At 41.3% G+C, this 14,592-nt stretch overlaps 1 protein-coding gene across 5 annotated transcripts in view; it reads right to left on the bottom strand.

Moving 5' to 3' along the window:
* Positions 1-2,099: 2,099 nt before the first annotated feature.
* The window catches only part of per2 (period circadian clock 2), a 38,225-nt gene continuing 25,732 nt past the window's right edge, over positions 2,100-14,592 (bottom strand). For 3 of the 5 annotated variants that reach the window (XM_085377804.1, XM_085377806.1, XM_085377805.1), the window contains 16 exons: positions 14,069-14,147; positions 13,860-13,966; positions 13,611-13,764; positions 13,351-13,465; positions 12,975-13,115; positions 12,259-12,349; positions 11,945-12,125; positions 11,524-11,648; positions 11,133-11,339; positions 9,595-9,858; positions 8,151-9,043; positions 7,729-7,845; positions 5,642-5,837; positions 4,755-4,881; positions 3,254-3,404; positions 2,100-3,167 (listed from right to left, as the gene is read on the bottom strand). In XM_085377804.1, coding sequence (XP_085233930.1) covers positions 3,018-3,167; positions 3,254-3,404; positions 4,755-4,881; positions 5,642-5,837; positions 7,729-7,845; positions 8,151-9,043; positions 9,595-9,858; positions 11,133-11,339; positions 11,524-11,648; positions 11,945-12,125; positions 12,259-12,349; positions 12,975-13,115; positions 13,351-13,465; positions 13,611-13,764; positions 13,860-13,966; positions 14,069-14,147 — 3,098 coding nt within the window. In that variant the 3' untranslated portion in view covers positions 2,100-3,017. The remainder of the gene's footprint in view (positions 3,168-3,253; positions 3,405-4,754; positions 4,882-5,641; positions 5,838-7,728; positions 7,846-8,150; positions 9,044-9,594; positions 9,859-11,132; positions 11,340-11,523; positions 11,649-11,944; positions 12,126-12,258; positions 12,350-12,974; positions 13,116-13,350; positions 13,466-13,610; positions 13,765-13,859; positions 13,967-14,068; positions 14,148-14,592) is intronic. The other 2 variants (XM_085377808.1, XM_085377807.1) reach the window with 2 other exon arrangements.

Genomic DNA, 14,592 nt, shown 5'->3' on the forward strand with positions numbered 1-14,592 from the left:
TGAATAGTGGAGCATTCTCCTATTTAGCAGATAGAGTAGTAATTATACATCGAGGTAATACAATCAGGTAAGATTTCGATCTGCTTTTGTTGTTCTTTGTAATCCCCCTTGCTAGAAACAAGATCGACACACTGTTATAATAAATATCAAACGGTGTTACCATACGATAAAGTTAGAAGGCCTATATTTTAAACTTTAAGCATTGGTATTTTTATAGTTGTTTATTTATGTAAAAAGGTGATATTTCGTTTTAAACCCAGCTGTGACCACTTAAATTAATAACAAGCTTTCTCGAGTGCAAGAAAGCACAAGTAAATTATCATAATTCAAATTATAAACTACTAAATGACGACCCATACATCCTTGTTTTGGTCCTATTATTTGCTAAACTTGATGTAGTCCGCTGTGTTGTGACCAGACCGTATTAAAATATCACCGTATTAAAATATCACCGAAGGTATAGCTGTCCGGGGGGGGGATGTTCTTTCTTTTTCTTTTTTTTAAGCATGTTCGCACCTCACGCTCAGTTTGAAGTAAGTATGAAGGTGTGAACAAGGGTCGCTTTGATCAGGAGGATCTGCGCAGAAGTCTGTTGTTTCGGTGGTTGGACAGACAGACATTTGCATTGCGAAGGTAAAAGTGACGACAGAGAGAAGCATGAGTCTTTTTACTTTAACATTTAAATATGTATAAGACAGGCGGCAGCAGGGGCGTTCCCAGGATTTTTAAATGGTGTGGCACAAGGGGGAACCCATAATAAGGCAAAGAGGGGAGGGCACAGGTAGTCAGATTATTTAATCAGAGTTAAAAATCAGTGTAGGAATATGCTGTACAAAACATGGGGCATGATTTCCATCCGACTTAAGTAGCTTAACAGTGAAGATATAGTATAACAAAAATATAGTTAACTAAATGTGTTCATTGTGTGGAATGACACTTTGCAGAATTATATTAAAGCCTTACTTATTTTGCAGATAAATCATATGAAGTACAAGACAAAACATTTGTATCCAAAATAAAACTGTACTTTATTCAAGTAAATATATCAGGTTACTTTGCTATCCATATATTCATCCAGGGATTTGGGGCACTAAGATTAACAGAATTGTAATTAAACTGCATTTAGGGCTCTGCAGACACTGTTGAGAAAAACTGTAACAAGCTAAGTTTAAGATGTCGGAACATTCTTTTTTTTTTTTCTTTTTTTTCCAGTCTGCAGAAATCATCCCGTCTCTTCCTTATTCGTCGTTGTTGGACTGGCAAAGAAGGTGCACGACACACTTTGCTTTAAGTTATGCAACATTTTATTTTGAGAAAAGTTAGCAAACATAGTGGAATCATTTCCTTTAAAAAATAAGAAAAACAAAAATAAAAATGTGTATGTCAGTGTCTGTTTGAAGACCACCCCCCCCCCAAAAAACTTGAACAAAAATGTTCAAGTTCCCAAAGAGACTCAAACAACAGCGTAGGCTTCAAAGTGAAAAAACTCTTCAGCCACCTGACGTCCAAGCTGCTTTGTAACAGTGAAATTACCCTAAAGTCAGCCTGAAGTGTTTGTTCTGAACAGTAACGAGCTTCAGTCTGTTCAGGATGTTCCTCTCCTTGTTTATGATTGCAACATCAGACCACGTCGAGCGTCATGCAGCACACTTCAAAACTGGGGAAAACCACAATAATCTCTTTACAATAACCACCCACCCTAAACATGCAGCTCGGTACTTTTCAGTTTGTGATGAGCGGCTTTCCTAGTGTTGATTATGGAATTCACATTTTCAAAATAGAGCTTATAATAAATAATATTAATTCTTTTGGTCCAGTTTGCTTTTTAAACTTTTTTTTTTAATACTATAACTTAAAAACACATTGACTCATTTATAGAGAAACAGTTATCAGTTATTTTATGTAAAAATATAGCCTATACATATGCCTAGAGTCAGAGAGTGTTGCAAACACCAACACAAGCTTTGAAATATATTAAAAAAAAAAAAAAAGAAATCTTTAAAGTGAGTGTCACAGCTGAAAAACAAAAATGCTGCATTTCATCAGAAACAGATGAAAGGAAATCTGCTGAATGAAAAAAATAATAATCTAGAGCTGCTTTTAGTGACGTGTCACCAAATGACAGAAGTGTAAAAAGTTTGAAATGAGCTTTTTTTTTTTTAAAGTATGACATTATGTGAATCAGTGTAGCATATGTGCCTCACACCCCCACCCCCAACTCAGTGCAAACTTAAATCAACTCCATCACTTGATCAGCAATGCTTGTACTACATTGGACATCTTTCCCCTCTATGTTTAACAGCTGAGATCCCCCAATTGAATACAGGCATCAGCAGAATGAATATCAGACCCACAGGAGTCTCATTTACATTCTTCTTTATCCAACCCAGTGGGAAGAAATATACAATTTAAGATTCAAAAAGTTACCTTAGTATCAGATTTCTTTCAACTATAAATACTAAACTGCAAAGTGCACTTGTGCTCATTTGGTGTCTGATGTGTATGAATGACAGAAGTGTCGTTGCAACTCGGGGAAACGCCACGAAATACTGAATTCATCAAACACCACAGAGCCACCGAGAGCAGCCCCCAGCTGACTGATGTTTGTTTGACCTCTGTGGTGGTGCCTGGCATGCGAGCACACTTTCTCTTTCCCTTTATTGGGCTCAGCATCTGGTAATCAAGTCTATATAAAAACCATTAAGAGCCGCACGTGGCAACATGCTACAAAAGGGATGACGCAACAAACAGGCGCAGTCTTAGAGACCAGCAATTCCTCAAGCAACAACACAGTGAACAATTAAAAAGTAGATTAAAATATAATGTAATGAATCTACTACACATGTTCACATTCTACAAAAATCTGGACTGTTTTATCCAGTTTTCTTGCTGGCACCTACACAAGAAGAACTCACAGAACAGCAAGAGAGAAACAGTAAGAGCACATTTAAAACTGGTCCCTCTTCAAAGGCTGTAAGCCAGTGGCTAACAAAGTCACTCTGGACACTTTGAGAAGCTTATTGTGCCGCCGTCTGTGTTTGACAGTCGGAGGCCGAAGGAGAGCCGTGGCAGGATATTCCGGCGGTCTCAGATTCATCGAGGTCTTGGTACGGCTGATCCTGTACCGCCGTCGCTGCCTCTAAGGCGTCATCACACCAGGAGCACATCTGGAAAAAACATGTTCAGGTGTAAATGAGGCATTATGTTTACATTAACAGTGGATATCTGAACTGGAAGGGGTATTCAATTCTACCTTGATATCTATGGCTTTGGGTAAACCTCCCTTCTTGATCCAGGGGTGAACCTCGATCAGCTCCTTCTTCTGCTCTTCAGAGAAGCGCGGTTGGCTCTTCTGCAGCTGCCTCAGTTTCTCTTTGTCTTCTCTCAGCACCTTTTCAATATCACTGCAGACACATTGAAACGCACAGACACGGTCACGATTCAGCTCACACGTGTGACAAATGCTCAGATAAACAACACTGGAAGCTTCGATTTGCATGCTTATGTTGCACTTTTGGATAATTTATTACTTTTATGTTCGAACAAAGTTTCGCTGTCAGGCTCCTCACACCCAACACAGCAGATCTCTTTTGTTGTGAGGATTCCATCTAGTGGTCAAAAGTCTTACTACAACCATCAGGGTTGGAGCTTCTGTGTCATGATTACAGATTGCAGTTTCTCTTTTCCTCCACATTTACAAACACTGAACACAAAAGGTTTCCGTGCTCCCTCTTACACAGAGATGATGCAACACAACAGGAAGATGAACATTTGCTACCACAGTTAAGGGAGTGTGTGGTAGATGCATAAAGAGTCTGAGTATATCAAGTGATGCTGCCTGAAAAGGGTTCATTGAAAGTATCGCATCTTCTTTCTCTGGAAGATGTGGTAGTCAGTCAGCATCCCAGTAGAAGCCTTGTAGACTAGCACTAATCTAATCCTATTAGAATAAGGATGCCAGAATTTATATTGAATATTTTCTGGGCAGTGGGCCTTTTCTGTAATTTAACACATTTATTTATTTGTACTGACAGATTTCTTGCATTTAAATGGTAAATGGCCTGTATTTGTATAGCGCTTTACTTAGTCCCTAAGGACCCCAAAGCGCTTTACACTACATTCAGTCATTCACACACACATTCACACACTGGTGATGGCAAGCTACACTGTAGCCACAGCTGCCCTGGGGCACACTGAGGCGAGGCTGCCGGACACTGGCGCCACCGGGCCCTCTGACCACCACCAGACAGCATCATCATACGACAGCATCATTTCTTCATCGTGCAGGAAAAAAAAGAGTCTCACTGTTGACATTGCACTTCTTTTTATATTAAATGGGATTAAATGTGTAGTTAAACATCTATTCAGCCAGTGGTTCACCTGAGATCAAAGCTAGCTAGTGATGAATGTAAAGCAGTTTTACAGGGTGGGTTAAAACTGCGCATACGCTTTCCAATGGTGGGGACTCGGTTAAACATGTTAAACAGTCTTTTAGCAAGCTGTTGCCTTCAGGCATCCCACACCAAGTTTCCTGCACACGCACACAGCCTTATCACTAGTGCATTACTGAGGAACCTTCCATTACAAACAGATGGTGAATAACTACCACACCACAGTGTCTACAGGGCCATTTATCCTACTCCTCACTGGCTGAGCCCCATTCTCCCACTCACTGCGAGGCCAGCTGATAGGTCATCATGACCTTCTCATCTGTGTTAGCCATGAGCAGCCACAGCGGGTCCTGCAGTACATACTTTGTGATATGGTCGCTCTGCTCCATTCTGCCGCGTCTTCCATCTCTGCCGCTCATATGACCTTTGACCTTCTGGCTGTGCAGCGATGAGTCCACACTGCCAAAGTATTTGCTACTGTTGGTGCTTTCTGAGAGGAGCCAAAGAGCAGAGTATTGTTAGAGGCCAAGTAAGTTGATGATCATATGACAAATTATGTAGTTTTAAAAGCTTTCCATTGGCCTACCTAATAACAGGACATTTATCATTGAGGGGACAATGCTTATTTTACACAGGCTAAATATTAATTTCGCAGAGTTTTGGAAACCTTTCACTTCCTACCTCTACCACGCTCACTCTGTACTGTGTGGTTCTCTTTAATGATGAGATTTCTCAGTTCAGTTCTTGACACTTGGCTATACAAAGTCATCACAGCATTTCCATCTCCTGCTCTTTAAACATCAGCGGTTCTTTTTCTCAAGTCTAAACTGATTTAATTTTTTTTTAGCAGGATGCTTTCTCAAGTGACAACTCGAACCCTCGCTGAAGTTTTTATACTGTGTGTAAATTGAAAGAAAACCCTCAGTTTTTAACTTGATTTTGTTAGCTTTGCAAAGTAAGAAGTTAAAGCACATCATTCCACAGCTGTTGTTTACATTATGGATCAATAAAAGGTCAGCTTTTCAGGTGGGCTAATAATACTAACTCTGGTAATTTTTGTCTTTCTTTTGAAATAATTCTGTTATTGTATGCAAACAGAAATAATTTATGCTTTCTAAAGAACGCTACTGCGTTTAGAAATGTTAAACATTGCTTGCTCTGTTAAAAAAAAAAAAAAAAAACTTGGACAAAAACTTCAAATCTGTATAGCAATCACAAGTTAAAACACATGGTTATAACTGTAGGACTACCTGAGACTCTGCTGGCTGACGTCCTGCCCTCAGATGTCCCGCTATTCGAAGTGCCGCTGGCTGACGTTCTGTAGCCCATGGACCCTGAGGTGGCTGAGCCGGTGCCCGAAAAGGAGTCCTCTTGGAGGATAATGTTCAGCATGTCACTGGATGAAGAGTTGGCATCGCTGTTGTTAGCGTCACATTGCGAGCTTGTCTGCAAAAACAAATATTGAAGGAACACCACATCAGAGGAGCAGGATTCAGGTCCTCACACTGAAGCATTCATTACACTCGCAGACGCCGTTTCTCTTGCCGTTTTACATCCTGCCTCAGATTTTAAAGACTCACCTGGGAGCATGTTTCTGCTTAATCATAAAAAACTGTCATTCTCAGCAAACACTCGTTGGTTCACAAGGACCGAGGAGACCAGTGTAGTTGATTTAAATTAGATACATGATCCTGATCCTTTTCCAGCTAATTTAAAGTGAGGGAAGTCAATAATTCATGAATGCAATATGTATATTATAATTAGAAAAGCATTTGCAAAATACAGAAGATGGCTGCAAACCACTTTTCCTTTCTTCATTATATCATCTCGGTACAATACAAACGACAATACCCCCTTCCACATGTTTAATTGTGAATCAGGTTCCCACAGCTGTGGAGGTCATGCTAAAATCAGTGTATGTGCAATGGAAAAAATACGAAGGTGAACCATTTAGAAGTAGCTGCATCAGTTTAAGCGTGGTCTGATCTTCATCAAAGTAACAATTCTGAAAAATGCATTTTTTTTAAAGGACTAACACACAAATTAGTGTATCGTCTTCAGTAATATGAAGCACATAGTTCAAACACCCACAGTATAGTAGACCCATGGGCTACAGGCTTTAAAAACCCCACTGGAGATATCCAATCCAGTAAGTCAAACCACACTGTTGGCATGTGTGAAGAGAGAACTTGACCTCTGCATTGAATCGCACTTGTTATTAATCTCTGTCTCTCTTCTACAGCATGTTTTCTATCCTGTCTTCCTTCTCTCACCCCAACCGGTTGCAGCAGATGCCCGCCCCTCCCTGAGCCCGGTCCTGCGGAGGTTTCTTCCTGTTAAAAGGGAGTTTTTCCTTCCCACTGTCGCCAAAGAGCTTGCTCACAGGGCGTCATATGATTGTTGGGTTTTTCTCTGTATGTATTATTGTAGGGCGACTGTTGTTGTGATTTGGCGCTGTGTAAATAAAATTGAATTGAATTGACTTATTTAAAAAGGTGAGAGATGAAGGATGGGATCTGCAGCAGGACGCCAGCGGAAGCTGATCTTACCGTGTGCCTCGACTTGTCAATATGACACTCTATAATGCTTTTTTTGAACTGAGGAAAGTTAGGTTGAATTGCTTGGGGGAGAACATACACGCTATGTGCGCTGTACGGTAGAAAAAAGATCATGATTTGAGTTTTTCTGGGCCTGGAAATAAACCCACTGCAGAATAACTACAAATAGAGAAAAATCTGTCCAGTATCCAGTCAGACCCCAGAGACACAGTTAAATGAACTCAAGAGAGCGCTTCACTTCAGACATCTTGTGAATCTGGCTAAGCTGAGGAAGAGAAGTCCAAAATTTGGCAGAAAAATATGCTCTTCAACCCACAGCTACCAAAAACATTTGAAGTTTCTTCTGCCAGAGCATTTCTGACCAGTTAAACATAGCATTTTGGGTTATTTTCCTTCTAGCACAACAAATACTTAATGGCTGTGTTGATTGAAAAACAGAGAAAACTTAAATTGTTCGTGTTTTGGTGTTTGTAATGGTCAGTTAAATAAAGATCAGTTCTCATTTTATAACCAATTATTAAAACTGGATTATTCCAAAGGTGCACATACAGAATACTATCCTGTAATTAACTTCCTCAAGAGGGCACGTGCCTCCAGGTTTTATTATGCTTCTTAGGCGGTTTTCATTGTCATGCTTCAGCTAAAAATCAGCGTCTACTGAACAAGCAATAATAATACTCATAAGTCATGAAAAGGAAAACAGTAACTGGAACAGTTGACATGGAATCGGGAAGAAATGGGATTTGAAAAGTGCGGAGGTTTTACGATGATTTGCCTACCTCGTTGCTGAAAGCACTCAGCCTAGAGCACACTTTATCCCAAGACAAACGCTCACAGAAACAGGCTGTACCCCCGAAATACAACGGTCCTGGAGGACCAAGGAGACTGAGAGATGGCTAAAGGGTGTAAGGAATAATAACATGATTAACACACCCTGGGCCACATTTAATCGGAGGAGTTTTTACAATAGCAAAACAGAAGTTATTTAGTGGAAATAATTTTGGATAAAATCACTGTCATAACGCCATTAAAGCCCACAAACTGAGATGCATATATAGTGAACTTTATGGGGGAACATGCCACAGCCTATAAAGGGAGCCCACGACGTTAAAATTCTTTGACACTGTGGGCTGCTGACAGATTAAGAAGGATCCAGGTGGGAAAAAAACAGGACAAAGGGAAGTTGTATTTCCTTGTTTACCTGATTCAGTTCCCTCTCCTTAGGCTGGCTGGCACTTGCTGTTTGCTCCCTCTCAGCTGCAGTATTTCCTCGTCCTCCAGAGGGGAGCATCGCGCCGTCCTGCCTGTCCACGTTCAGTTCCAGCTCCAGCAGGTTAAGGGGTGAGCTGCAGCGTGACTGGAATAAGCGAGGGGAGGCCTGGCCTTCAGCTCCTCCAGACTGTGGCGTTGAGGACCGAGACTGTCCTTCAACGGAAGGCTTAGGGATTTCCGAGGATGGTGGGAAGCAGAATGATGGAGTTGAGCTGCCTGCTGCTTGAGGAGGAGTGAAATTGGTCTGAACGTTGAACTGAGTCTGACCGCTGAAGGAAGGTGGGAATGGAAAGGCAGCCTGAGCAAAAGGCAATGTTTGGGTGGGGAAGACCCCAGTCTCTGCTTGGTACACTGGCTGCTGTGGTGGAGGACCGGGGCCCATTACAGGGTACAGGTAGTTAGGGAGTACTAGAGCCACAATGGGGGTGACCATGGGGGAGGTGTAGGGAGCAGAATGGATGGATGAGGGGCCAGGAGTGGCTTGAGCACCCTGGCTGTCCCTAAAGTTTTGTGTAGTGGTATCTGTCCGTGGACCTATGGACTCAGCTCTGGGGTAAACCTGGAGAGGGTAGCCTGGCATCACGGTAGGGTAGGCCATGGGAAAAGCCGACTGCGTTGCCTCAGAGGGAGACCAAGATGTCTGGTTAAGGCTGTAGTTTGGAAAAGAAGGCCGCTGCAGCTGTGGTCCTTGATGGGACGCTGTGCTGTCGGAGGACTCGACCTGTTTAGCCCTCTTTGATTTGGTCTTCTTATTCCGCGTGCTTCTCCGTGTGGTTGGCTCTGCAAACGCTCCACCCTGTTTGGGTCGAACAGCAGGTGCAACTAGACGATCAAGGAAATGAAAAAAAATATTTTATTTAAAGTTTTCATGAAAATTTTCCTCACGCATTGTCCGAGTGGACAATTTACAGATTCCTCCTATGAATAATAGGATAGGAGAGAGTAAAAAATATTGTTGTAAATATCATAAAAGTTGGAAGCAGGTGATCTAAACCACATAAAAACATCCTTGCTGCACCGAAACAAATATACTGTGCAGTCATAGCTAGTGGAAATATAACAGATTAAGGTTGAAACAGGGAGCCAGTCAGTAAACTGTAGAGAATATTCCTCATAATATTTCTTTGTCACTTTTTTTTTTCTTCAAAATAAAACTCCTCTAGCTTTGGGATTGATTTCAAAGTTAGTTTGTGTCTGTTACTCTATTTCTAGTCTTTTAAAGCTGTGTCACCATCTCCGAAGATGTTTAATCAATGGAATGAGTCATAAATTATAAATAGAGATTAAACAGGTTATAAATAGACATGGACGTAAATTGCAGTGAGCCAGAATTATCCTTCCTGTGTCAGTATGGGGTTGGTGTTTAGTTGTACCATCGCTGCCGATCTGTTCTTTCTGACGCTCCAGGTACTCGGAGCAGTTTGCTTCGAGGGGGGAGAGTCTGCGAAGCTCTCTGAAGTGACACAGAAAGGCCTGCTCCTCCTTCTGCGTATGTGCTGCCAAAACCTGCTTGGTCAAGCCCAGCTTCTTGTAGCACTCTCTCTCCTGACTGGGAGGTGAAAATGCACACGGAGGAGCCGCAAGGTTCTGGCTGGATTCGGCCACTTCCCCTGTGCCCGGTACGTCCTCTATGATCTCTGCATGAATGACAGCAAGAGAATAACTTTAATAAGCTGTAAAGCAACAGAAGGTGGGGTTTTTAATGCAACACAACATTTTATTATTAAAAGCGACAAAGACAAAAGCAACATAGAGAAAACAATGCAGTAGCCTACACTGGAACATATAATGACACACTGAAAGAAAGGCTCACTCAAATTGGGAACCACGTTCAAAGCCAACAGTCTGTAAAGCAACTGCACAGTTAAGACATTGCAGTGAAGTACAACAGTTACAGCCAATGAATATAGAGAAATTGGGCTGAGGTATTAAGATGAAGCGGTGCACAATCAGTGAGAGTTTTGCTGCATTTTTGCATAAATAGCTCAGTTCATTTTCAGTCGATTCACTCAGTACAGCACATAGTATGCGTTGCGATATCCTATACTACACGTGTTGTACCTCAGTCCTCTCCTTCAGAGAACAGAAGCTATAGACATAACTGTTGGTTTTGTTATTCTGAACTAAGGTGGATTATTATGTTACATGTTTGAACTGCAGAGTAGCTTTGCATGGTTTCAGTTTAAGATAATCCTTTTTTAAGTCATACTGGGCTTTGGTGCAGACAATCGAGCCGTTTTAGCTTTTTGCAGTTTTTCCTACTGACTGTCTAAACTCTCTGTAACTGAGTATATTTATGGCAGTCTAGTGTGTTAAACTGCCATAGTGTGTGTGCATGTGTCTTTGTCCCCCCCCATCATAAACCTTTGCAGTTATTTCAAATAGGACACAAACCCACTTCATACATACTGGAACTTGAACTGAAAATTTGCCATTGTTTTTTTTTCCTGTATTGAAGGTTTTGCTGATAAACTACAGCATCACAAACACACAGACACACATAAATCAGCACGTACACATACAGGCTGCATTTACAGTGCTGTGAGAAGCCATTTTCCTCTGATTTCTTCTATTATTGAATATTTTTCCACACTGAGACGTTTCAGATCTCCAAGAGGCAGAAACGGATTTTTTGCATACATGAAGTAAAAAGCACTAAAATATCCACAGTAATAGGTTTAAAAAAAACAATCTGTTGCATCCGTTACAGTCGCCAATATCACTCCAAATCAGTGATTTTTCAGTACTCTGTAGTGCTCTTTAAACAGAAATAAGCTGAAGAGTGTGCGATTCACATCGAACAACATTTTTTTTGTCTTAATAATCAGATACCTGTAGAGTTCCAGTATATTAAATATGCAACAATAGAGGGAATCTGGTTGGAGGTCAGTACTTTTTCACGTCACTGTACCTGACTCGGGTTGAGGTTTCTTGTCCCCAACATGCACTATGGTGCTACTGTAGCTACACTGGCTGGTTATGGACACCACACTTTCTGGTTTGTTTGGTACAGGTAGGGGCCGCGAAGTGCCCACTACCGCTGTGGCTGCGTCAGTGGACTTTTTATCTTGATCGTCCAAAGCAGAGAGACCAGACTGATCCTTCAACAAGGATGATTCTGCCAAAGAGAACAGAGAACAGGAACTACTGACAAGGAAGTGGTATTGTAGAAGAGTCTGATAGAGAAGTTTAAAGGGAAGAGTCTGAAAGCCTTAGAAGGCTGTAACTTTGCATGATAAAAAAAAAAAGGTAAGAGGTTTGTGTTATTCTTATTTTAGATGATCTGAAGTAGTGCCACATACCATTAGACAGCTGCATGCTGCTGGATCCCTTCTGTTTGTCCTCATCAGAGTTTGAGGACGTGGTGTTAGAGAGAGACTGGCATTTCCTTTTCATGGTGATGGGAACATTACAGCTCTCCAAGTACCTACAGGGATTTTTCAATCACAAAATTAGTATTTATGCTGATAATACCCGATTGTAAAAGTCAAAGACAATCAAGAACTTTAGGAACTCTGTAAAGGTTGAATTTTATAGTAACAATTCTTTCCAATTCCTCCCTGGTAAAACCATGAATGTGGACAGTAACAGAGAAATATGATACAGAGAACTTGCTGAACTTTCTTTGTATCCATTACGTATTACAGGAACATATAAAGTCCCTCTACATGGGATGGGCAATGCTAATGGCTGGCATTTTCTTCTAATGAGTCATCTCTGTACCTGATAACACTGTCCAGGCAGCTGATCTGCTGGTAGGAGTATACAGTCTGATCATTGAAGGCCAGGTCCTCCTGGAAAGAGGCTCTGCTCTCCTCCATAGGTGATCCCGCCTCCTTCCAGTTAACAGGAGCAGCCGAGTCTTTGGGTCGCACCACGGCTTGGCTCTTCTTCTGTACAGACTCTGCAGCAGACAAATTAGGCATTAGTGTCTAAGATTAATATGAAATCACATCATTGTATCAGCGACTGAACAATTTGCAAAAAATTAGCTCTGCAACCTAGCAAATATGCAGATAATTATTCACTGGACTTACTGGCATTGCTTTTTTTGTTGTCTGGCTTTGCCGTCTGCTGCTCTTCTCTCTTCTGAAGATGAATTCCCTTGCAGATTTCTTGAAAAGTTCGCTGGTAATAGACAAACAAGAGTCAATCATTTACAATCTGCTCAGACTTTTCATTCAAAATAATAATACAAGAATATTAAGACTAAATTCATATTAATCTTGGCTAAATTTGTTTCATAATCCTGAGGCAAAAGTGCTGTTACCCTGACCACATGGGTAAGGATTCACTGCAGTGAGCTGTAACAGTGACCTAATTCCCTTCCTTAGTCACTTCTTCGCCATATAATCAAGTGAATAATTTACTTAGTGGTTAGCAGCAACTTGAGGTTCAAGATTCTGAATAGTTTCACTGCCAACTGTTGAATAATCAGACGTCCATAAAGAGAAAGTGAGCATGACTCACTACTCAGTGCTCTTTAGACTACAAGCCACATTTACCTCGTCACACATACAGTGCTTTTTTTCTATACAACTCGAGAGCTTCATATCCCTTACATGCAGGGTAAGACTTGCCAGTGCACCTAACATGCATGTATTTGGACTGTGTTTGATCTGCGACATGCATGCACACGTGCCTTGTTTTCAAGGCTGCTGAACTCAAACTCGGATGCTAAACTAAAATGTCAAACAATAAATGCAGTGCATGCAGCGTTTAAGAAATAATGCATGTTTGTGGGTTTACTCACAGGTCTGGCTTTGCCCCTCATGTCCTCTTCCTCTTGATGCATCTTGTTGTACGACAGGCTCTCGTTAGAGGAGCCTATTTCAAGAAAGTGGTCGTTGCTGTGCAGACTACCATAGCCGCTGGACCCACTGTTATGAACAGGCTGGTTACATAAAAAACAAGACAAAAGAAAAAGATTAAACAGGAACAAATGAAGAGATTATTTCCAGGGACAGAGAGGACATTGCACCTGCAATAACAGTAACTGTTAATCTCCTTCCCTCGATCAATCCTTAGTCTGTGTAGGGTCTTGAAATGTTGCTCTTTCTTTTACCTTCCAACTGAATTTTTTTCCTTTCAGCTTATAAAATTTATATTAGTTTTGTTTTTTTCCTCACCTGTAGCAGGAGCCGATGGATCTGCTCAGTAATCTCCTGGACGTCAGAGTCCATGTTCTTCACCTCTCTGACGCCTGAGACTGGGCCCATAAAAATGTCTTCATTCACGGGGCCCCTGGTAAACAAGCACATCTTACGTGAAGCAGTTTTGTCATCCAATTAAGAACTTGTTTCTATAATGTCACATATGCCGTGGTCAAATATTAATCTAATATCGATTTAAATGTATGTATCAACTTGTTTAGGTAATAAATACTTACATGCGGACTTTGTGTCTCCCAATAACAAAGGAGACTTTGCGGCTCCAAGGATTGACAAAACTGGACCAGCTGGTGTCTAAGATGATGTACTCTCCATTTCTTGCACAGAACCTGATGGACGAGTGGTCAAACGGTTGGCCTGCACACTGGAGGACTGCAGAGGAAAAACAAACAGATTGAGACAGGCGCTGATTTCCCCTGCTTACACTGGATGTTGATGTTTCTTCTGTCAATTTTGTGTGGGCTCACTCTTTCTGTGAATAGCCAGCATGATCGGGCGGTCACTGGGATGCAGGTGGCAGAGGACTGGGGTGCCAATCAGGTCCTGTGGGAGGTACCCAAGAAGAGGTACTGCCCTGAAACAAAGTGCAGTGTTAGCAGCCAACATCACCAAATGTTTGCACCTTTTTCAGAGATCACTTAGTTTAAATTCAGCAGTAAAAGCATTCTTGGCTTACCTCTCATCCACATCCTGGAACACACAGCTTGGAGAGTGAGTGGTGGTGAAGATCTGCTTGTCTGTTGGAATTCTGGGTGCTTAAGGATAAAAAAAAATATACAGATACAGTTCACTTTAATTTCTATAGCACCAAAACACAACGACAGTCTTCTTAACACACTTTTTAAAATTGTATGATGAAGACCTTACGGTGTCAGAGAGAAAACCCCAACAATCTTCAAGAAAAAGGGAAGTTTTAAGTCTAATCTTAAAATTAGAGAGGGTGTTAGTCTTCTAAACGCTGGCTGGGAGTCACTTCCACAGGACAGGAGTCTGAAAGCTGAAGGCTCGGCCTCCCATTCTACTTTCAGAAACTGTAGGAACCACAAGTAAGCCTGCAGTTTGATAGCAAAGTGCTCCATTAGGATATTATTGTACTAATAGGGCTTTTAAGATATGACTGATATCTCGAGACCTTTTATAGGAGGAGAAGAAATTTAAATTCAGCTCTGGATTTAATAGGGAGCCGGTAAAGAGAAGCCA

Source organism: Diplotaxodon limnothrissa, linkage group LG18 (genome assembly GCF_057381915.1).
Source record: "Diplotaxodon limnothrissa isolate DT_005_m linkage group LG18, D_limnothrissa_male_GT1.1, whole genome shotgun sequence".
Lineage (NCBI taxonomy): Eukaryota > Metazoa > Chordata > Actinopteri > Cichliformes > Cichlidae > Diplotaxodon > Diplotaxodon limnothrissa.